The 24,141-nt window shown below is 42.3% G+C and overlaps 1 protein-coding gene across 4 annotated transcripts in view; it reads right to left on the reverse strand.

Moving 5' to 3' along the window:
* anks1b (ankyrin repeat and sterile alpha motif domain containing 1B) overlaps positions 1-24,141 on the reverse strand; it is a 212,451-nt gene that overhangs the window by 120,389 nt on the left and 67,921 nt on the right. For 3 of the 4 annotated variants that reach the window (XM_079654794.1, XM_079654797.1, XM_079654793.1), the window contains exons 5-10: positions 22,186-22,329; positions 13,985-14,060; positions 12,272-12,373; positions 9,319-9,441; positions 8,452-8,636; positions 4,155-4,286 (exon numbers count right to left, since the gene is read on the reverse strand). In XM_079654794.1, the coding sequence (XP_079510920.1) occupies positions 4,155-4,286; positions 8,452-8,636; positions 9,319-9,441; positions 12,272-12,373; positions 13,985-14,060; positions 22,186-22,329 (762 nt within the window). Of the gene's footprint in view, positions 1-4,154; positions 4,287-8,451; positions 8,637-9,318; positions 9,442-12,271; positions 12,374-13,984; positions 14,061-16,165; positions 16,566-22,185; positions 22,330-24,141 lie in introns of those variants that run through there. The other variant, XM_079654795.1, reaches the window with a different exon arrangement.

Below are 24,141 nucleotides of genomic sequence, written 5' to 3' on the forward strand. Positions count from 1 at the left end.
TGAATCAGAAAACGTACGATTCCAAATCCTTCGCATGGAAAGCCCTGTCTCCTGCAGAGTGCATTCTGGCTTCTGAAGCTCTCCACGTAGCCTCTGCTCTCTGAGAGACGTCGGCCTTTCATGTCCCTGAACATCCTCAAGAGTCCTCGTCGGTTTCTGATCTCAACCAGACCTGCCCTCCCCTCTTCACCTCCTCAAAAGAAAACCCCGGGCTGAGAACATTAAAAGGTGAGCAACCATTAACTCAACATAAACTGCAGGAAGAGAAACCTAATGGGGAAGTCTGAGAAAGAGAGAGAGAGAGAGAAAGAGAGAGAGGAGAGAGAGAGAAGAGAGGAAAGGTGGCGCAGTCTGAAAACGCTGACGTGTGTGTGTGCATTCAACGCCCCTGTGCTGACTGAGATTTGTCAATGGTGGACATCCCACGCCTTATTCCTTATGAATGTCTGCGTTGCCTGGCAACCCTGCCAACCTCCTCTCTATCTGAATATGTTTCATGCGCTTGTTCTTCATCCTTCACCCTTTTCTCTCTTTTGCTTTTAAACATTTCTTTAAGTGAGGTCTGAACTTCTTTAACATCGCAGGGGAACCTCCTCCACACACTGCCGCCAGTCACCGTTGGCATGGCGATGGTGGGAGGAAACATGTAACTGGCAACGAGAATTCACAACAAGAAGAGTGTCCTTATGCAGGCACGTATGCCCTCACACACACCACGCAAACCACACACACACACACCATGCACACCACACACACACATACCGATAGCAGACTGTAATGACGTGCCATATTCTGGTTCGAACTTACAAAGATTCATAGAATTCCTGCTTGTGCATACTGTATGCAATACAGTTATAGAAACACACTATTGCCAGTTTATGAGATACTACTAATAACTATTTGCTCAAAAAATAAAAGGCTAAAATGCTTTTCAAGAGTAAAAGTATTCTATTTTTTTGTGTAGTTTTTTTAATGTGGTTTCTCTTTGACAACACAAGCCTGACAACAACAACAACAACAACAAGAACAACTATCTTCTGATTAGGAACTCAAATTGGTGCACAAAAGATGCAATTTTCTCAAATGTTCCAATATAGTCCCAGCCATGTTAAACCAGTGTGAAGGACACAGATAATAACTGAATGTCTCACATAAAAAAATGGAAAAATAACAAAGAAGTTAGGCAGAAATGTATTCAGGTGCCATCACTTGCAGCTGATTGAAAAAAAGAGTTTGTTTCCGAGTGTATTTCCTTTGATTTTCTCAGAAAAAGCTCATCCAATCGACTTCACACTGTGTGTTGCTGAGGACCGAGGAAGTGTTCTGTTGAGTGTGAAGTTCTTCGGATGAGCGGTTCTTGAGAAAGCTGAAAGCAGCAATACCACAGAGAGCCATCGACCTGCTCCAAACAGCAACACTCTGGCACTTCATTAGTCCAACTAAAGTTTACTTTACTCAAGTTGTATAGTGCAGGGATGTTCTTTCTGTGTGACCTGTTAGACAAGTTTAGCTCTTTGACTGAGAGCTTTGAGTGACAGCTGGACCACCAGAACACTCTGGTGGTCCGACAATCGATATAGAGGTTAACACCCTTCTGCTGGAATGTAAAGTGAAAGACAGATGAGAGAGAGAGAGAGATAAACATGGGACAGAGATGGACGTCAAACAAAAAATAATTAGTTTGACAGATCTGATGGGGGATGATAGGAAGAAAGGCTGCAGTACACGCTGCTTTCTTTATGTTAACTCAGTGTATTCATAATTACACAGGCCAAATTAGCACGGTGCTAACTTAATTATGTGATAACAATGTTTTCTTCCTCACTCACCCTGTCCTTTCCTTCTTTTTCTCCCATAAAATACACACACACACACACACACACACACACACACACACACACACACACAATAAAACCAACCCACATAAATACATAATGAAGCCATGCCAATTTCACAAACACAAACACACACACAGATCTCAAGGGCAGCATATCTGTGTGTATGCCAAACTATTTCAGTGGTATATACTGTTATTAAACAGACTTGCTTTCTATGCATAAACACACATGCACGTCCACACACACACATGCACGTCCACACACACACACATGCACGTCCACACACACACACACACACACACACACACACACACACACACACACACACACACACACACACACACACACACACACACACACACACACACACACACACACACACACACACACACACACACACACACACACACACAGGTGCAAGCCCCTCCAGGCAGTGTACCAGGCAGCAGGCAAGCTGCCAGTAAACCAGACAGAGGGTCGCTTGTGTTTTAATGTCAGATGTCCTGCTGTGTGAGCTAGCGCGCAGCTCGCCATTAAACCATCTCCTCCTCCTCACACACTTAACCACACTTATATGCCCTGTATGGAGGCTTAGGGAGGAGGAAGGAAGCAAGGGAGGGAGGAAGAAGAAAGGATGAAGCAGGAACACTAGGAAGTGGAGGATCATTTGCATATTTCTGCTGAGTTCTGGAAAAAGTACAAAAGGATACTGTGGGATGCAACAGGTGGAAGACGATTTCCACGTATTCCTAATAAATGTTAACTCATGCAACATATTGGATATATCAGAGGGAATACTCAGGTACAAAAGGTATGAGGGATGCACACGATCTAAAGAAGGTAAACTAAGCTTTTTCTGTATGGCAATGATAATCTTTCAGCAACACATAAACTGCTCCTTTTCTTCATGAGGGCAGACTCATCTTAAAGCTTTCTTGTCTGCTTTTCCATACAATATGTAAATGTGCCTTAAGTGCATCTATTATGCAATTATAACACACATAACATGTAATTCATTCACATTGCTGTGTCTGCAAATATATCCAAGTTACAATTACAGTATATGATGAAATCTAGAGTAAAGGTATGTAGACAATCTGTAGATAGATTTGCCTTATAAGCTAAGAGGTCAACACAGACTAACCCGCTGTGCAGAAACATCCCCACATATTTGGTTTGTGCTTCTTTGTGGTTTAATTGACTAAACATAACACACATATTTCATCTGGGTAAGGAGTTTAAAAACATGATTGGGAGTCATTTTAGTCTGACTTTGTTTTTCAGGCTCATAAAACGCATTGATTAGAAGTAAAACATTTTCATGAACAACTTTCTGCTGTAGGCTCTGACCTCGTAAACATGTTTGAAAGGTTTGTATTCACTTCTCTCTCTTTTCTCAGGGCCACTCTAAGTATAAATGTTTAATATCAGCGATCAGATGCCATACTGTAAAACCCTTTCACCTGTCAGAAAAATCAATGCCGGTTTTGATCCTCTAACAAATATGAAATCAAAAAGTCCCATTTACACTTGACAGTGTATTTCTCTGCTGCTGCAATATTCACATTCCCCCCCTAGGGGACGATTATCCTTTTACTTGATCTCATGCATCAGATGGTCCTATTATAGTTCATGAACCAAGTACCACTCTTAAAAAGGTCAAAACTAAAGAGATAAAGAGGTTTTCAGGAGGGTTCTCAGTAGAGAAAATTAAGATGAAAGATAGACAGAACAATCTTGAGATACTGAACAGAGAACAGTCTCTCTCGTCTCACTCGCTGCGTTCCCAAGGTAACCACTAAAAGTATTCACCCAGAACAATGGCTAGATCACTAGCCTGTAATTTCACAGGAGTGAAGCAGTGCATGTGTGTGTGTGTGTCTCTGTGTGTGTGTGTGTGTGTGTGTGTGTGTGTGTGTGTGTGTGTGTGTGTGTGTGTGTGTGTGTGTGTGTGTGTGTGTGTGTGTGTGTGTGTGTGTGTGTGTGTGTGTGTGTGTGTGTGCGTGTGCGTGTGTAAACTGCATTATTCTACAGAATGTGAGTCCTGTTCAAGTGATACGATTATGTTGTATACAATGAGTGCCATTACTGTATGTCCACACTGTGAAATACAATATAATGCAGACTAGCAGTTGGACATTTCAATGTAATTTAGGGGAGAGTCATCCAGTTCGAGTAGGCTAAAACAGGTACTCTGTGTGCATGAGTGTGTGCAGATGTGTGTATGCAGATGTGTGTGTGTGTGTGTGTGTGTGTGTGTGTGTGTGTGTGTGTGTGTTTGTGTGTGCGTGCGTGCGTGCGTGTGTGTGTGCGTACCTGTGACAGGCTGGAGAAGCCCAGGTTGCGGCAGCCGTTGCAGGGCGTCAGGGCCTCCCAGAATCCACCGGGGCCGCAACTCTTTTCTGGCTCGTCCTCTTCTACGGCCATTGCGAGAGGCGGGGTCTGTCTCTGTGAGCACAAACAAAAAAGGTTTTCTTTAAAACCACCAGATTGAAAACATGACTAGTGACCAATAATAAGGAAGTCAAACTTCAGAAGAAGCCAGAAAAGTAGTAAAAAGAGTAGGTTCAGCACAAACAGTGAATAGATATTGCCTGCTAGATATGTGACATTTAGTATCCTTCTTTTCCTCAATCCCCTTTTTCCTAAGATGCCGAGGATCATTTCAAATACAATTCTTGAAACAAGTGACACATTTGAATTAGAAGTTAGTTTGCATTCATGCTCTGGGTGCCAGAACCAGTTAACCGGAGAGGAGAAAGGTGAAGGGACAGCAGAACTACTTTATCTCCCTGTGGTGTCCCCCCCCCCCCCCGGGCCCTGGGCTCCCAGGAGGCAGCTGGGTGGAGGAGCTCAGTGGCGGGACCTGTCAGAGGGCCGGCCCAGAACAGCTGATCCTCAGTGAACCATATGATGCAGCCAGAGGACCGTTTACACAAGAGCACAGAGACAAACACCCCCACAGTGCCTGATATCAAGCTTTACAAGGAGGTGACAGGAGAGGAGAGCAGTGGTGTGAAGTAACTACGGTAAGTAGAAGTACATTTTGGAGTAGTATTTACATTTGTTGTCACTTTATATTTCTTCTCCACTACAATTCAGTGGCAAATCAGCATAATGAGTACTTTTGATTTTGGTTCTTTAATTATATTTTGATGCAAATACTTTTGTACTTTTAATTGAGTAACTTTTTGATTGCAGGACTTTTACTTGTAACAGAGTATTCCTACACTCTGGTACTTATTTTACTTAAGTACAAGATCTGAGTACTTCTTCTACCTCTTGAGGAAAGAGGGAAGTCTGATGACAAGGGAAGAAAAATCGCTTTTTATCTATGAGATCTAAATCAAAACAGGAGGGCAAAGAAGATAAAGATAAAGAGAGGAACTTGGAGGACATGTTAAAGAACGGGAAGAGTCAAACAGTTAAATTAGGAAGTGAGGGATGATACAGAGGGAGGAGACGACAGACTGGAGATGGAGGCAGAAAATGAGGCTGAAACCAAAAGGTCACCAATCGCTCCAGATCGCAAAAGGCCCTCTGCAACACTGGAATATTGATTGATGTCAAATGAACAGCAGTGAACACACACACACTAACACACACTAGAACCGCATGAAAGACAGACAGATTTCCCTACAGTAAAATCTGATAACAGCCAGCATCAATAAAAGGACACCAATTAATTATTCAATACCGAGGACTGCACGAGTGATCAAAATTATATTATCGTGTGTGTGTGTGTGTGTGTGTGTGTGTGTGTGTGTGTGTGTGTGTGTGTGTGTCTGTGTCATGGGTTTTTGCATGTTTTATTCATGGGTACAGGCACAGCGATCACATACTAATGGTTCTTGCCACACACACAGACTGTAGCCTGGGGGCACGTAAACTCACACACACACACACACACACACACACACACACACACACACACACACACACACACACACACACACACACACACACACACACACACACACACACACACACACACACACACACACACACACACACACACACACACACACACACACACACACACACACACACACACACACACACACACACACACACACACACACACACACACACACACAAACACACACTGTGAATGTCAGTGATAGAATACAAATTGGTACTTATAGCGAGAGAGAGGGGGACACATGATGGACCGAGATAATTACAGCCTAAGTGAGCCGAGGTGTGTATGTTAACCTTATGTGTGTGTGTGTGTGTGTGTGTGTGTGTGTGTGTGTGTGTGTGTGTGTGTGTGTGTGTGTGTGTGTGTGTGTGTGTGTGTGTGTGTGTGTGTGTGTGTGTGTGTGTGTGTGTGTGTGTGTGTGTGTGTGTGTGTGTGTGTGTGTGTGTGTGTGCAAAGTCTAAACGCCTGCTGCACTGTATGTAAACATTACTCGCCTTGCTTTCATATCGAGCCTTTACAGAAATGGAGAAGATGATGAGCTATTGATACAAAATATTCCTTCAGTGAGGTTTGCTATCTGTAGGTAAGCGAGCAAGCAGCACAGTGTGTGTGTGTGTGTGTGTGTGTGTGTGTGTGTGTGTGTGTGTGTGTGTGTGTGTGTGTGTGTGTGTGTGTGTGTGTGTGTGTGTGTGTGTGTGTGTGTGTGTGTGTGTGTGTGTGTGTGTGTGTGTGTGTGTGTGTGTGTGTGTGTGGTCTAAGAGTGCAGGTGGGGGGTCAGTGTGATAGATGACCCCTGAGTGTTGTGCTGCCTTTGACTTCATGGGCTGTGGAATTGAAAAAGCTCTCCGTCTCGCTGTGCTGTTCTGTTCTGTTGGAAATAAAGTGCAGCTGCGATTCTCTGATAGGCTCACACTGAAGAAACTCAGATATTTCATCACCAAACTGGAACTCCGACCGATAAAGTCCAAACAGTTTGCCACTGAGTGTTTAACAGAGCGTGTGGAAAGGGAGTAAGCAGGTGAAGTAGATTCTACTCGCAATATGTCAGTGTAAAAAGGCTCCAGATGAGAAGAAATAAGGTCAATAAAACAATGTCTGCAGGCTGTGAACGGCTGTCTGAGCACAAATAGTAATTACACATCTAAAGTAATTCAACAACCAGAAGCTGTTGTGTTCCTGCAACAACAAGTGAATACTCAATAAGAGGAGAGGGCTCGTGGCTTCAGTCTGTCTGATACTGCCCTCTGTTGTCAAGATAGACAAAGTGCAGGCATTTCTTTCAGCAGAGAACATTCCCACAGACGCATACAATTCTGCTATCAGGCCCTTTGTGGTGTGATAACATGTCTAATACAAAAACGTATATATATATATATATACTGTAGAGGGGATAGAGATTCGTAGTCTAGCTTTGATGTGCGTCACACAGCAGGGGTTCTGTTGTAGTTGTCTTTCTATAAAGTGTCAGATGCAAGAATAAATATAGCAGCTAGACATGGCACTGTTGTTATACCCAAAGATTAAGGTGTGTGGAATGATTCAGATATTGAAATGTAATGAAATGCCATTGCCATGTCAGAAAAAAAAGGGAAAATGTCACAACCCTTATTACTCGTGATTATTATGCCGGTGTCATGCATTGTAGCTCACTGCCATCAGTGTGAGAGTTTATGCTTGAATTGGTAATTGGAGGGAAAAGCCCTTCTCTAAATAAATGACTTCAATTTGACAGATTAAATGAACAAACTGAATAACTGCTCAAGTACAAACTCTGTGCTTTTGAATATAACAGCCGCTGATATGGTGGAAGGTATGCTGAATCCTATTTGATGTCATTATATAAAGGGCCGCCGCTTCCAGACAGGCAAGGCAGGTAAGAAAGTCCACAGAAACGACAACAAGAAACATCCTGTAATTTACTGCAACGACATGTCGGGAAACCCCCTCAAGGCGGCCCCATGCATAGCACAAAATGCTGCTTCTCATCTTAAAGGGGACCTATCATGCAAAATGCACTTTTGTACGTCTTTTATACATGAATATTTGTCCCCGGTGTGTCAGGGAACTCACCAAGTGTCAGAAAACACAACCATCTCTCTTTTCCTCCATACCCAAATCTCTAAAAACGGGGCTTTAACGGATCTGATACAAACTGATCCAGATTTGAAATATCTCTGACGTCAGAAACGAGGAGCTCCGCCTATATGGGCAACTCTCCACCTATCAGGAGGAAACAGCCACGGTCATTGCCGTTCGAAAGGGCTGGAGACGCTGTAGTACATATTCCAGGCCTGTAGGTGGTGCTGTAGTCTGCCACAAAAGCAGCGAAGAAGACTTCTTAACAGACATGTTTTATATAGGTATGGCCCTAAAATATATTATTCAAATAAAGCATGATAGGTCCACTTTAATTTTCGTTGCCTACCGGGGGGGGGGGGGGGGGGCTGTCGGCTGTGTGTTGATGAAGAGCTGGCTCGAGGGGCCCCCAGTGAATGTTTGCCTAGGGCCCCCACAGACTCTAGAATCGGCACTGACTTTATAAGAACAATGTTTGCCTTAAACTGCAAAGTTCACAAGAAGCTCTTGAAGACAGGATCAGACGCGAAGTAATGCTCGGTGATTTTCTTTCTCCAAAAGTTTTGATTTTGATTTTAAACGCACCAATCCCCTGTCATAACTGAGTAACCCTACCTTGACTCGTGTCAGGGTCCCGTTGGGTCTGTCGGGCCGCTCCTCGTCAGAGAGCCGCCCGCTGCCAAAGCTGTCCATGGAGTGAGAGGAGATGGTGTGGCAGAGCTCCTCGAAGGAGTAGTCTCTGTCCCGGCACTTTTTGATCTCGTGGAGCAGTTTGGACAGCTCACTTGTCACGGCATCATCTGGGGAGAGGACCAAGGGAAGTAAGAGAAACAGCCAAAGTCTCCAGCAAGGGTGAAAATAAATCTGTTTTATGACTGACTTAAACACCAAATCCGACTGCTAAGCACACATTGGGTAGAATATATTCATTTTAAATCATCCTTTTATTATTTACACTTACAAATGGTTTCCTAAACTAACAGGAGGTTGTTGCAATGCTACATTTAGAACATAGGGGGCAGCGCCTGACAGGGATTAGTATGTCAGTGCAGAGCGGTAGTAACTGTCTGTCTCCACTACAGGAGCTGCTCTCCATGGCTGGGTTTATACTCTATTGTTGCAAAAATAAATTGCTTATGTTGTATGTTTTTACAAAAACAAATAAAGGCACAATAATCCACTTAAAAATATATTTCAGGATGAAAGTTAAATTCTTCCTCTGGGCTGCACAGTTGGACTTCAGTGTATTTCCTTTACTAACATAAATAATCAGCATTAATAATGAAATAATAAGATGTTGAAGCATATCTCAAAACATATCATGAACCTTATGCATAATGTATTGGTTTCCAGTATGACGTATTCTAATACCACAAAAAACAATAGAGACATTAGAAGAATGTCCCTTAAAGCACCTTCAATCCCAGTATGAACTTAAGCATTGTTTGTGGTTGTTCCCATGTGTGTGTGTGGGTTACTCACTCTTGTGTCTGAGGGAGGGGGAGGCACAGGGTGAGGGGACGGAGGTTCGAGGGGCAGGGATGGGACATTTTCTGACTGGCTCCTCCACGATACTCCTCCTCTCCATCTCGTCCATCATGTATTCTACAGAGAAAAGGAGACAAGAGAGTAGGAGGATGGATGGTCAGACAATAAGAGAAGAAGCTGAAAAACAGGGAGAAAGAGGAGAAAGTAAAACTGGTTTGAAAAGGAGTTTTGAGGAAGATGTGATGTTTGAGGACGGTGCAGAAGCATGGGGAAGGAGAAGCATCTCAGAGACATTTTCCTGGATCAATATAATAGCACGAGCATCAGCATGGTAAACAGCTTGTGCCGCATTCAATTCTCACTTTTTTCCACACTGCAAAATCACTTCACAGCTCCAGCTAATAGAGCACTCTGCTGTTCATAAAAGCAAAAAGGGAAGGAATACTGTACGTGAGGAATGGAAAATCACTCTCAGGTACCTGTGGGGGGATAATAAGTTGGATAATAAACTTCCCTAAGTGAGGCATTAGCGGCAAGAAAACTCACAAACACGCATACACGGTGAAACGCTAATGAGAATCCTATTACAGTCAGAATAGTGTTTATTTATACGAATATGATTCTTGCCTCAATACTTATGATGGACAGCCACATTTACAGACAGGTATAAAATGGAGAGTCATAAAGGAAGGATTACAATGCTTTGACATTTTTATTACTGCACTCGTGCTTTTGTAGTGACAACTGCACTGTACAGTAAGTATATGTAGGTGTATTACCAGTTGCTGCTACACGGTAAGAAGTGAACTGGGATTTAATTTGAACAGGGGATAAGGCAGGCGCTGAAAATCTATTGATATTTTTCTTATAACAAGGTGCCTGTGGCAACCAGTAAGCCTCACAGCTGGTACAATTGAGAGAGTGTGTGTGTGTGTGTGTGTGTGTGTGTGTGTGTGTGTGTGTGTGTGTGTGTGTGTGTGTGTGTGTGTGTGTGTGTGTGTGTGTGTGTGTGTGTGTGTGTGTGTGTGTGTGTGTGTGTGTGTGTGTGTGTGTGTGTGTCCTTCTCCATCTCCTCTCCAACAGGAAATGGCATGCAGCTGATCTTTTCACCAAGTCACAGCTGTGTCCTTCTCCCCTTTTCTCCCCTTTTCTCTCACAAACACATTCAGGCTCCTATTTATGCTGAAGTCCAAATCTCTCCGTTTATTCGATTTGGATGGCTGCTATTCTTGAGCAATATCTACCATCACATGAATAACTGACTTCTAAAAAAGGTGTAAGTATTGTATTTATGTCTACAAAAAAGTGTGATTCTGGATATACAACAGTATTTACACTTCAAAGAAGCATTTTTCTCGCACTGTTCAGGATTTTAGCAGCAGTCAAGGTATAATGAATGACTTCAAGTCAAAAGTTATAAAGGTGCCGTAACCTGAACAACTGTACTGACACAACAGCTGTCAGTCAGCACAAACACATCCTATGAAGCCAAGCTTTATTGAGACTTAAAAAAAGATGATACCTCAGTAAGAATATGTTTTGTATTCATCAGTGACGAGCTGGAACAAGCATAACTTCATAAATATACTATAATACAGTCAGTTAGGACTATTTGTCTTAGCTTAAAGTAGCTCTTATTGATTGTATGGGGCTACTTGGGGGCAAAAGAACAAGCTGTTATGTTGTGTTTAGAGTTAAGAAAACACTTCTCAATTTACATATCCAGCAGACATGGAGCAACATTAGCATGCATCTGAAGTCCCGTTTCTTGCCACCTGATGAATTTGAATCGTTCTCTGCTATGAGGAAAACGACGTCCTGCTTCCAAAGTAGGTTGATGAGATCTTTACGACTGAACCAAGACAGATACGTTTATTCCAAAACAATGATCTTAAATCTATTTATTTTGTATCAGAATCAAACATTTCAGTAGCTTTAAGTCTATCTTCTAAAGTTATTTTCTAGCTGTAGCCAGTTTGTAACATTCCTGGGAGTTCCATGTTTTCCTTTTCATGATGAGTCCAAGTGAAGACACTGTTAATTTAGGCTCTGACACATTCTCCTCATCCCTCTATCCCTCCATTACCGTCTGCCAGTATCTCCCTCTCTATAAATCATCTGTAGCTGAGTGCAGCCACAGATTACGCACGCACAGATTGAGCAGGCCTCCAGGCCGCAGATTACAGCGTTCACACTGCGCCTCGTAATCTCCTCAGGACAACACTGTCTTTAGAAGTTGCAATCTGGAGGATCTATGGGTCTCTGGGGACTGCGGACTAACAATCACTGGTCACACACAAAACACATACTGCAGTAAACATGAGGGAAAGAATGGCCCATAAATGGTAGGTTGAAGACCAAGATGCGGAAGACTGAAGAAAGAAATCAAACAACTTATTTCTCTTTGGCTGAAAGAGTCTGCTGCATCTCAAAAGTGCTGTTTTGAATATGTGACTTGTTGAATCCAGTTGAATTACGAGACAAACGTTTATTTTTCTATTCACACATATGCATCCTCACAAACACTTCACATCCATGCCCATTTGTAGCTTTATAGAGTGAAGACTGTGGTTGGTTGCTGAATTTTGTAGACTGACCAGCTGACAAAGTGAGGAATAGATCCTCAAAATATCTATAAAATATTGCAGCCCATGTCATCTGAAGTACAAGTACAAAAATGATTTTGGTCTAAATAGTGCTCTCAGCTATCATATAATGTGCATAATAGCATAGTATTTAATACAATAATGATAACATTGGGATTGCTTAACAAATAAGCTATATTGTATTCGATGGATAGTATATAGTCTATTTCAGCGATATATTACATTTATTGTAAGTGAGTATTACATGTTTTGCTCCTGAAATTACCAAATCTTTCATGCAGTATTCTCCTAGATTATGTATAAGTTTTGTGCGTGTGAATGTGTTTGTGTGTGTGTCTTACCTTGGATAAGAGCAGTGATTTGCTGAGATTTGGATGCAGGATGATCTCTCAGGATCTCGAGAGCCGTTCTCCCCTTGCAGTCTGTCAGACTGGTGTCGATGTCTGACACACACACACACACACACACACACACACACACACACACACACACACACACACACACACACACACACACACACACACACACACACACACACACACACACACACACACACACACACACACACACACACACACACACACACACACACACACACACACACACACACACACACACACACACACACACAGAAAAAGGACATGAGGATCGGTACACAAACAATAGGGCAAAGGTCAAACCAGAACACCAATGACTTTATCAAATAAGATAAACCTTAAAGGAAAATGCATGTGTGAAATACATTTTTTTTTTTTTTTACGAAAAGCCAAAGCCCTTTTCATTAGGTTTTAGACCAAGGTTTCCCCTGGACAAAGGGACACACCGTGCTAAATCACAGAAATGACACACACTTGCCTGCAAAAAGAAACACAGGAAACAACTCAAGGATGCAGGGTCCACTATAAATCCTAATTTACCCGACTAGTACGACCCCTCCCTGTGCTCATGGGTCCAATTCAACATGAAAAATATATGACACCGGGTCCCTCTGCTGTGCACCATTAAAGAAAAATGAATCCAAACTGAGACATAGCACATTCAGGGCCCCATGCTATGCTCCAGTTTTTCTCTATTTCATACTCACTTTTTATACATTTAGCTGCTTTTCTCTTGGTATGCTTTTTATAGAATTTCATGCACCTTTTTTTGCTTTTATTTTAAAATCAAAAACCAAATAATTGAATGAATAAATAAGTCAGATGTTTTAAGTTCTAAGATGTTTGCTGAATGCCTGACAAATAGTTGTTTCCAAGCTTAGAAATGACCACTGATTTAATATTCAAGATCCTTAGCCATGATTGACAATGAAAGGCTGGCTGCCCGGCCCTCATCCGTAACCTCAAGCCCACACAGTGTTTGAAGTGTTGAAGTTCAGTGAATGAGTAAGCTCAGCCCTCTGTTGATCCAGGATGTTAATAACATGAGGCCAAAAGAACATGGCTATCCACAGGAAGTCCTGCTGGAAACAGGAAGTGGTCAAGGAAAGTGGGTGGGGGGTGGTGGTTTCAAAAAGCTTACATTGTCCTTCAGTGACATTCAATCTGCTCTGTATATAAGAAGTGTTATGGAATTTTCCCACTATTCAAAAAAAAAATGTAATAACCAGTATGTTTTACATGCAATCATAGTTATAGACACTTTGAAGAAAAACAGCAATGCACATTATTTACAGGTGTAAGTGATTATTTTTGAAGGAGGTGGGAGCCAAACACCCTCAGGAAGTGGGTTTTTGTCACTACTAATCCCTTTCACCCTGTTATCAAGTCAAGCAACATCATCAAAAAAAGAAACCACATCATTTCCCGTTGAAGTTTCGGCACCTTCTACTGATACGACAAATCCTTCCAACAACTATAAAACTGTAAGTCCAGGATTGTATAACAGAGAGAATGCAGCAGACAGATGTCTGGAGTCAACCTGAGGGCAAATTCAATCCACTATCGTCAGAAATAAAGACATGTGGAGCATCTAGCCCCAGGTTGAAATAAAAAAACAAGGAAAACAAGGGGAACACACTCAGTTTGTGTTCTTCCAGGTTATATTTATAGACCCACCTGAGTCAAGCAGCAGGCGGACTACATCCATCTTCCCAAAGAGAGCCGCCTCATGGAGGGCACTGCCATTCTCCGTCTGAGGGGAACAGAGAGTGTGTGTTATGATTCCATCACTTTCACAATTTGACACAAGGCAAGGCAAGTTTATTTATATAGCACTTTTCAACACAAGGCAATTCAGAGTGCTTTCCAAAAATGAAAGACATTCAGAGCCTAAAACACATTAGAAACATTAAAAAGCAAAGATAATAAAACATGAATAACACAGGTACATGAATAAAAGTTACAGTGCAGTGTAAAATGTGAATAGTTCAATTAAAAGCAGCGGCAAAAAGAAAAGTCTTTAGCCTGGATTTAAAAGTAGTAAGAGTTGCAGCGGACCTGTCCTGCAGGTCTCTGGTAGTTTGTTCCAGATATTTGGCAATATCCCGAACCAAATTCTCACATTCCTCTACCCCTGGTCTTCCCGTGAAATTATAGTTATTTTGACACTTTTCTAACCTTTTTATATTCCTTTCAACCTTCTCTTTCATCCATTTTGCACCCCCAGACAACACATGTCCCCCTGTTTTACTGTTACCCGAACACAGACAAAAATACACAACCAAAAGTGCATAGGGAGGCATTGAAGGCATAATAAAAAAAAGATTTAAAGGTTGCAAGAAAACAATAGTTACATTTGATACAATGCCTGTTTTTCTCTGGCAGTAAAACACAAGATTTACAAATATAAATCACATTCTCATGCCTGCAAACAGCATGAGGCCACACTGATTTCAACTGTGACACAAGCAGCAGGAGAGTGTGTGGAAACTTCCCTCGCCATATGCCGGCCTGTATCGGCTTCCATTGCTTCAAATATGACGATATTACAGATATGATGCAACACATGGAAACTAGTGAGGGGGGGGGGCGTTGGTACAGTACGAACCTCATGTCATATCAGCAGTGAGGAGAGAAATGTAATCTGACATGCCTACTTTTATCAGCAACACTCAGGAGCCACGTACCAAGAACAGATGTTTACAATCACGCTGCGTGGGAGGAATAAGAACTAAGATGAACATGACTATGACATTTTCCAATACTTTGGTTTGGTGTTTAAAAAAGTGAAACAGATGGGTGGTGGTAAGTTGGTCGGGTCACATTCAAACAATACTAATCTTTTATTCAAAATTAATAATATAACTTTCAATGACAGATTGAAACATTTACAAAACATTGATGGCATACAACTCAGAATGACTGTAGTAAACATTACCAAGAATTAAAACATACAGTTGTGCAAACCATATTCTTGCCATAAAGAACAGGTAAGAAAAGAAACGTTGCAATGTATTTCCAGGTATTAAATTAGTTTTAAAGAGTAACGTTTGTAAAACTCTAAAGTTAAGTTATCACATCCACTTTTTTTTTGTAAGAAAAACAGCAAAAGAGAGACAGAGAATGATCAGTTAGTACCGCTGTAATGATTATTAGTATTGACACAGTCTAATTATTATATAATGATACAACATAAGACTGTATGTGCTTAAGTGCAAAGGACATGATTAAAATATAGTTTAAAGGGAATTCAATGATAGAAAATGTTATGTTGACTCTCTGGCATCAGTATATTCCACACTTTTAATTCTCATGCTGTGTTAGAAATTGTGTTTCTATATTTTTCAGAAACATATTGCAGTGTGCAGGCTGCTTGAAGCTAAAGACCCACAAGGGACACTAAAAATGTAAACTTAAACCACACACAGCTATGACAAAATGACACACACACACACACACACACACACACACACACACACACACACACACACACACACACACACACACACACACACACACACACACACACACACACACACACACACACACACACACACACACACACACACACACACACACACACACACACACACACACACACACACACACACACACACACACACACACACACACACACACACACACACACACACACACACACACACACACACACACACACACAGAATTCATTGCATCCTTTACGGTTGGCTTCCTGATCCCTCATGAAAACCTGCAGCGGAGCAGACTCGCAGCCTTAATGAAGACGAATGATCTGGACCACAGCCAGGTCTGCTGAAACACAGCCGGGAAATTCAACTCAACACTGCACCAGATCTGCAGAGAATCCCAAAAACTTACTTAAGTCGCCCTGTTTCCTCTGCATCAAAATTGTCATCGGACAACATATGGCCACTCAAAAGGTCAAAGGTCAGTCATCCAGGGAGAATGGTCTAGGTGTAAATCCCAATTGTATCCATATTAGTGACATAGCGTGATTGACTGTGGTACCAATATTTTACCCAGAGTAGCGGAGGTGGGAGCACAGGAAATGATCCGCCCCTGTTTCCACACACACACACACACCACTTGCCCTTCTAACCCCTCCTCTATGGTCATCTTTATACCACTTCCCGTCCTCTTTCCCATGGCGATTACGCGATGATGTCACGAGGAAACGAGGCAGGCCATTCCCCCTCTCTAAGAGTTTACGGGAATTGAAAGACAGAAGACTTGAATGTAAATGCCAACTTAGGAGAGGCTGTCGACAGGGTTTATGTGTGTATGTATGAGTGTGTGTGTTTATTCTAAACTCTTGCCCTGTGTTGTTGGCTACCTGCCCGCCCAGCAGCAGGTTGCTCTATAGGGACTTCCTCTCATTATGGAAACATTCAGAGAAAGAGAGAGTGACTTTGCTGCTGCTATAAATTATTAATTCAGACTCAAACAGACCTATATGGCTTGACACCAATTACTGACACACACACACACACACACACACACACACACACACACACACACACACACACACACACACACACACACACACACACACACACACACACACACACACACACACACACACACACACACACACACACACACACACACACACACACACACACACACACACACACACACACACACACACACACACACACACACACACACACACACACACACACACACACACACACACACAAAGTGCTTTCCCACAATTTGCAAGGTGGCCATCTGTGGGTCGCCCACAGCTTCTACGATATACTACCGACAGTAAGGCTGTAGCACTGCAAGTGGAAGAGAGGGTAAAGAATATATTCAAATTAAATTGGCAGTTTGAGCCTTATTCAAATGGTGTTGTGTTTGTATCCATTTAATTAAGAAGGGACAATAAACATTAATTAACACGAGCACTGGAGTCATGTAAATGTGCCAGGTCTGTCATAGAGGCTAATTTTCATCTGCAATCCCTGGCAGGTTGAGGGCATTAAAAGAAAATATACAATACATAAGCAGGATTAAAACACATGAGCACACTGCCTCACGATTGCAGCACACATAAAGCACACGTGCAGAGTAAAAAGGCCTTTTTTTAAACGATAAAGCTATGTGTGTGGGTTAGTTAGCAGCCTGTTGGATTTAGCTTCTCCAAATATTCATCAGTAACTAAAAAGGAGGGCAACAATACAGTTTGGTTTAGACTTTGATTTCATCATACTTTATAAACCATTAATGCTCATCATAGTATTTTTTTTATAAATATACTGACTAACATCTACAATACATAACTGGATCTGAATACAGGTAAAAAAAAAAAAACATTAAGGAGCCAGGGAAGTGGATTTAATGTTTTGTGCCGGTAAATGTATACGACAGTCCTATTCTAAACAGAAAAACCTGTTCAACAGATTTTCATAAAGCAGGTCAGATGGCATGTGTCATCTCACTCAAATGACACAGCACATGTAACCCTCCAGGGTGGCAATGATGCTTGTCAGATACTTATGTAATGTGTGTTAATGTGTGTTAGTGTGTTGTTCCTGTCAAAAAAGAGAGGTCAAAAAGATGGAGCTTTGATGAATGGATGCTTCTACACAATATGTTCAGCAATAAAGATATGAAGCGGACTCAAGGTCAAAAAGCACAATAGATCAGAGCAATCAAAGGCTTGTGACGCTCATCATCTGTATGAAGACACAACAAGACAGAGAGAGAGAGAGAGGTCTGCAGCACTGTGTATGTTGGAGAGGACGAGGGAAACCAAAGGCGTGTTGTGTTCATCTTCACTAGACACATGGAGCCCGAGGCCAAATCCCTGCAGAGAACACACACGAACACGAACACACACACACGAACACACACGAACACGAACACACACACACACACACACACACACACACACACACACACACACACACACACACACACACACACACACACACACACACACACACACACACACACACACACACACACACACACACACACACACACACACACACACACACACACACACACACACACACACACACACACACACACACACACACACACACACACACACACACACACACACACACACACACACACACACACACACACACACACACACACACACACACACACCAGGGACAGGAGGCGGGACAGGAGGCAGAGAAGAAGGCGCTGAGTCATGCTTCTCCTCGCTGTGGGAGCACCAGAACTACTCCGTTTCAAACAGGTCAAGTTGTTCACATCTTTCCGCAGATGAAAAAGTCTCCAGGCCAGCAGTGGGACCCCGAAAATGTTGAGTACCACAAAGTGTTATGATAGAAATGTATAGTACGGGTCCAAAGCACAACTGCCGGATGCTAACTTGGGCAACTTGCGTGTGGTTTATATGCTACTGTATATTGAGCATGTTGAAACAATTTCTGACATTTTATGGACCTAAACTTTAAAATCAGCCCCAAAATTCATCAAAATCAGCTCACCAGGAGTAGAAATATGGCCTCTTTCTGCTTAAAACTGCAATTTATGATCCTGAAAATGTCATAATCTTATTCAACATCCTCAATAACCCAAATTGTCCAAATCGGTCAAGGCTTGTTTTAACAATTGTCTACATACTGTATGCAAATTAATGCAACTTATGCTAATTGTGCAAATTGCCCAACATATGAAAGTTAGCATTGGCAGTTTCACTGCCGTACTAGATATTTCTAACATAAAACTTTGGGGTACTCAACACTTCTGGGTTCACAATAGGACTCAAACTAACAGACTAAAAAGGAAGAACGGGGCATATTTTACGCCATATGTCTTTGTAGCAAATGAACAGAGCCAGGTTACAACATACACTGAGGTTTAAATCAACACGCCTTTTCTTCAATCTGTGAGTACCACACGAGATCTGAGACCTTGAGTCCACACAGATTTTGAGACACTTCATGACTTCATAAAATACATTTCACAGATTGAAAGGACAGTTGTTATACATGTTTGATTTTAACATAGTGAAAAGCATAATGAACGTGCAGTTATTTTGTTTGATAATAATAATAATAATAATAATAATAATAATAGCTTGGATTTATATAGCGCCTTTCAAGGGACCCAAGGTCGCTTTACAAGTAATAGGGCAAAAAACAAACATAACAAAACAAAAAGTCAGACAGGCAAAACAACAGATCGATTTAGGGGCCGAAAGCCTTGGCAAACAGATGGGACTTGAGGGCCCTTTTGAAGGCGTCGAGTGTGGGGATGTTGCAAATCTCCGCAGGGAATACGTTCCAGAGGGTGGGGGCTGCCACACTGAAGGCTCTGTCCCCGAAGGTTCGCAGTTTGGTGCGGGGGGTGGTAAGCAGGCCAGAGTCTGAGGACCGCAGGTTCCGGGGTGGGGCATGTGGGTGAAGGATGTCCGATAAGTACTGGGGGGCAAGGGCATGGAGGGACTTGTAGGTGAGGAGGAGGACTTTGTAGGATATGCGGGACTTGACCGGCAACCAGTGTACAGTAGGTGGATGAGGGTGGGAGTGATGTGCTGCCACGGCTTTGTGTGTGTGAGTACCCTAGCAGCACAGTTTTGGACATACTGGAGCCTGTCCAGGGTTTTGTTGGGAACCCCGAACAGGACACCATTGCAGTAGTCCAAGCGGGTGGTGACAAAAGCATGCACTAGGGTTTCGGCAACCGACTCCGAGAGTGAAGGTCGGAGTCTGGCAATGTTCCTTAGGTGGTAAAAGGCCGATTTGGTCACAGATTTGACGTGGGAATGGAAGGAAAGGGTGGAGTCGAGGATGACACCCTGGTTTTGGGCTTCAGGAGATGGGGAGATGGAGCAGCCGTCGACCTCAAGGACGAAGTCACCAACCTTCTGGAGCAGGGCCTTGGGTGCCACAACCATGAGCTCTGTGTTATTGCTGTTCAGCTTAAAATAGTTGGAAGACATCCATGTTTTCATGTCATGCAGGCAGTTGATGAGAGACTGAGGGAGGAGCTGGGAGGATGGAGTGGTGCTGAGATACAGTTGGGTATCATTAGCGTAGCAGTGGAAATTGAGCCCATGATGTCGGATGATCTGGCCGAGGGGGAGCATGTAAATGGTGAACAGGAGGGGGCCAAGCACAGAGCCCTGGGGTACACCGTGGTGGACTGGGGCCGGGGGTGAGTTTGAGCCACTGATGGAGACAAACTGTTTCCTGTTGTGGAGGTAGGATGTCAACCAGGACAGCGCTCTGCCAGTGACACCTAGGAGGTCTGAGAGGCGGTTGAGGAGGATGTTGTGAGAGATAGTGTCAAACGCTGCAGAGAGGTCCAGGAGGATGAGGATGCTGAGGCGGCCAGAGTCAGCAGCAATGAGGAGATCGTTGGTGATCTTGATGAGGGCGGTCTCAGTGCTGTGTTGCTGTCTGAAGCCAGATTGGAAGGGCTCATAGAGCTCATGGTTGGACATGTGGAGATGGAGTTGGCCGGAGTTGGTTTCTACTTTCTTTCCCTCTCTTTTCCTTACATTTATTTTTCACTGATTTGGTATTGTACGTTCTTTTCAACCTGGAAATGTGTGTATACAGTATATATGTGTAAGCATATGTATATATATATTTTTTTTTTGTGTATGCTTGTATTCATATAAATACTGTACACACATGGAAACCTACCATATAAGTTTGTTGGTAAAATGCTGAACACTTGGATCCCTGTCCAATATCGTTGAATTGAATTAGTAGAGTACAAAAAGTAACTCAGTAAGAGAGAGAGAGAAAAAAAACGTCTTCTAAAACAAAACAATCGGAAAGGGCTCAACTCAAATACGCTCAGGAGCCCGATAAATACAGACCAGGGCTGTTTTTTCTGCACTTAACATTTAAGACAAGTGAGCGAAGCCAAATAGTTTAGTTTGTCAAAGGAAATCGTCTCCTGAGAAAGACAACAGTGAGGAGAGCAGCAAAGCGTGGTGGTGTTTTGACAAGGCCTCAGAAAAACAAATGGTCCAGAAAGAGTGGGGACAAAGCAGTGTTTGAATTGTCCAGAGAACTCCAAACACAAAGTGTGATAGAAGAAGGGGAAGAGGGGTTCAGACAGCATGACGGAGTGTGAGCAGTAATGAAGCTCCATAGACTGAGGTGACTTTACTGTAGGTAAAGAGGAGTGAGGTGACAGGGAACTCTCTCAGGAACATACTGTCCTCTTCCTCTTCCTCCTCCTTCCTCCTCCTCTTCCTCCTCTCTAAATTCTTCCCCCCAATCAATTATTCATCCCTCCCCACCACCACACCATAGGAAGCATGCACCGTGTATACATGCTCTCTCTCTGGCTCATTTCAGAAGGAGAATGTGCCAAGCGTTTACGCCCGTGGTGGATTATATACAAAAACAACAACGCCATACATTTGTTTCATTAAAAACAGAAGACTGCAGCTTTTGAAATATTCAAATACAGCAGAGTCAGAGTCGCAGAGATTTTTAAAGATTTACTCAGACAAAAGGACAAACCTTCTGCACTCACAGCAGCATCACTAATACGAATAAAGCGCCACTTCTTATCGATTATGTTCAAGAAATGTCACCTCCTGACCAAAAGTATTAAACTTGTTACATCAGTAAATGTGTAAATATTTGAAAGGAATCTACTACTTTCTTCACCTCCCAGCTGTCACATTTAAATAAGAAACAGCCAACAATATATCCTGGGTTACGGTTAGGGTTTAGGTAACAGTTTCCTTTTTCAAATCCAATTTTGTCAAAAGGAACATGGTTTTCCCCAAGCCAAAAACACAATTCTTGCTATTTCATTATCTCTTTTGTGTCTGCAAGGCTGTGATAATCTGAGTCAGGAATCTGTGATATCCTTGGATGCTGATGTAGGACACCAGCAGCGGAAAGCCATTCGTTCTCTCTTACCACACAGTTGACGTCCATGCCGGCCTCCAGCAGCGTGTGCACGGTGCTGTGGTGTCCATTGCGAGCGGCCAGGTGGAGCGGAGTGTGTCGGCGCGTGTGACTAGTCATGAGGTTGGGGTGAGCGCTCACCAGCATGCACACCACCTGCGCACACAAACACAGCAAGTCAGGAGAATAACAGCAACGTTTGGGGGAACTGGGACACCTTTTTGAAAGAATAGAACAACAGTAAACAATGTTTGAAGTTTTTCTGAGAAACAGTAAGTTTTACAGCCCCTGAGAATCAAAGAGAAGCACTGTAAAGTTATCTGAGCCAGAGAGAAATAAATACAGCAGACAAAGAAATGCTGCACCAAGCAAGTCCATAATACATTTACATTTTCACTCAGCATACAGAATAATAATAAAGCGCCAGAAAGGAGCTCAAGTGAGAAGGATTTACTTAAGCCATTTATGTTCCGTGTGAAGGATTTGGAGGGTGGGGTCTGTTTATCCTTATAAAAACTGAAGAGGAAGACTTTAAGAAAAGTATGAAACAAATGCTTTTATCTGTTTTAGGTTAAGCCCAAAACAGTAGCACCTAATAGTGTAAAGAAACCAGCGTTAAAGTCAGCTGGATACACAGTTTTTAACCAAATCACTTAGCATTGTAAACCTAGTTAGCTTTTATTTACTTACGTGTGAAATCAATAGCTACTGTATTGGATAAGAAATGATGATACATTCGAATGATAAATATGCCACCATTATCTTTTTAAACCTCAAGTTGTCAGGTTATAATGAGAGCTAAAAGCAGAGCAAAAAATGTGGTCATCTGAATATAAAAAATGTGTATTCAGTGTTGGGTTTTTTCCAATCGATAATTAATGGAAATATACAGTAGGTCTGTTTCATTTGTTATTCTGTAGTATACAGCACGTCCTTGAATTAATACACCTGTCAATCATCTTGGGTATGATAGGAGGCTGTCAGTCAGTAGTGGAGTAGCCCTTTGTTTGATGGTCATCACACAGTTCTCTCCAAAGCTACTTCCTTTAATGTATTTCTCCATGTGTGTGTACAGTCAACTTTTGCCCCGTGTTAGTTACATCTCCGAGCTGCAGCAGCTTCCACCACAGGGATTTCCCTTCATTATGATGCAGAGAGCGAGAGAGAAACACCGCTGCCTTTATTAATTATTCATTCACTCTCAGACAAACCTGTGTGGCTTGACTGCAATTACTCATACCTCAGCAGAGAGGATGTGTGATTGCATTTGAATATCAGCAGATGCTCGTGACATAGTGAAAGGTGTGTGTATTCTTTGATACATTTTAGTAGTGGTGTAAAGTAACTAAGTAGATTTACTCAAGTTCTGTACTTAAGTATAATTTTAAGGTACTTCTACTTTACTTTTTCAATGTTAAGCTACTTTGTACTTCTACTCCACTACGAATCAGAGGTTTATAGTGTACTAAAAGTACACTACATTTATTAAATTCCTTTAGTTACTTCGCAGATTTTGTTTAATGATGTGAAATATAATCAACTCTTAAATCAGACACCCCCCCCTGTTGTCCTGGGGAAGGTACAGATTGAGTCACCAGATGCTTCCTTTTCCCTGCCAGCGAAGACACATAATGTATGCAGAGGTTCACTTATGCTTCTCAAGGATCCCACCCTCTAACCAGTATAGAAAAGAAAATGATCCCTCACCAGCTCCCCACTGAGTTTGTGTTATCGGAGCCAAGTGACACCTGTACTAATAAGTTGTGTCCATATTGTAACTGGCTTTTTTATGATTACGGTACATTTTCATTGCAAATTAAATGTTATTAGGGGCGTTGTGCCCTTATAGCAGCTGGTAGCGGACGCTTGTGTGACATTCTCATTAATTTCAAAGGTTTGAATCATTTTTAGGTGACTTTTCATCCAGTATATGGAGATTTGAGCTTCTCCCCTTTAGAGGTATTGAAA

This window comes from Notothenia rossii, assembly GCF_949606895.1.
Source record: "Notothenia rossii genome assembly, chromosome: 10".
Taxonomy (NCBI): domain Eukaryota; kingdom Metazoa; phylum Chordata; class Actinopteri; order Perciformes; family Nototheniidae; genus Notothenia; species Notothenia rossii.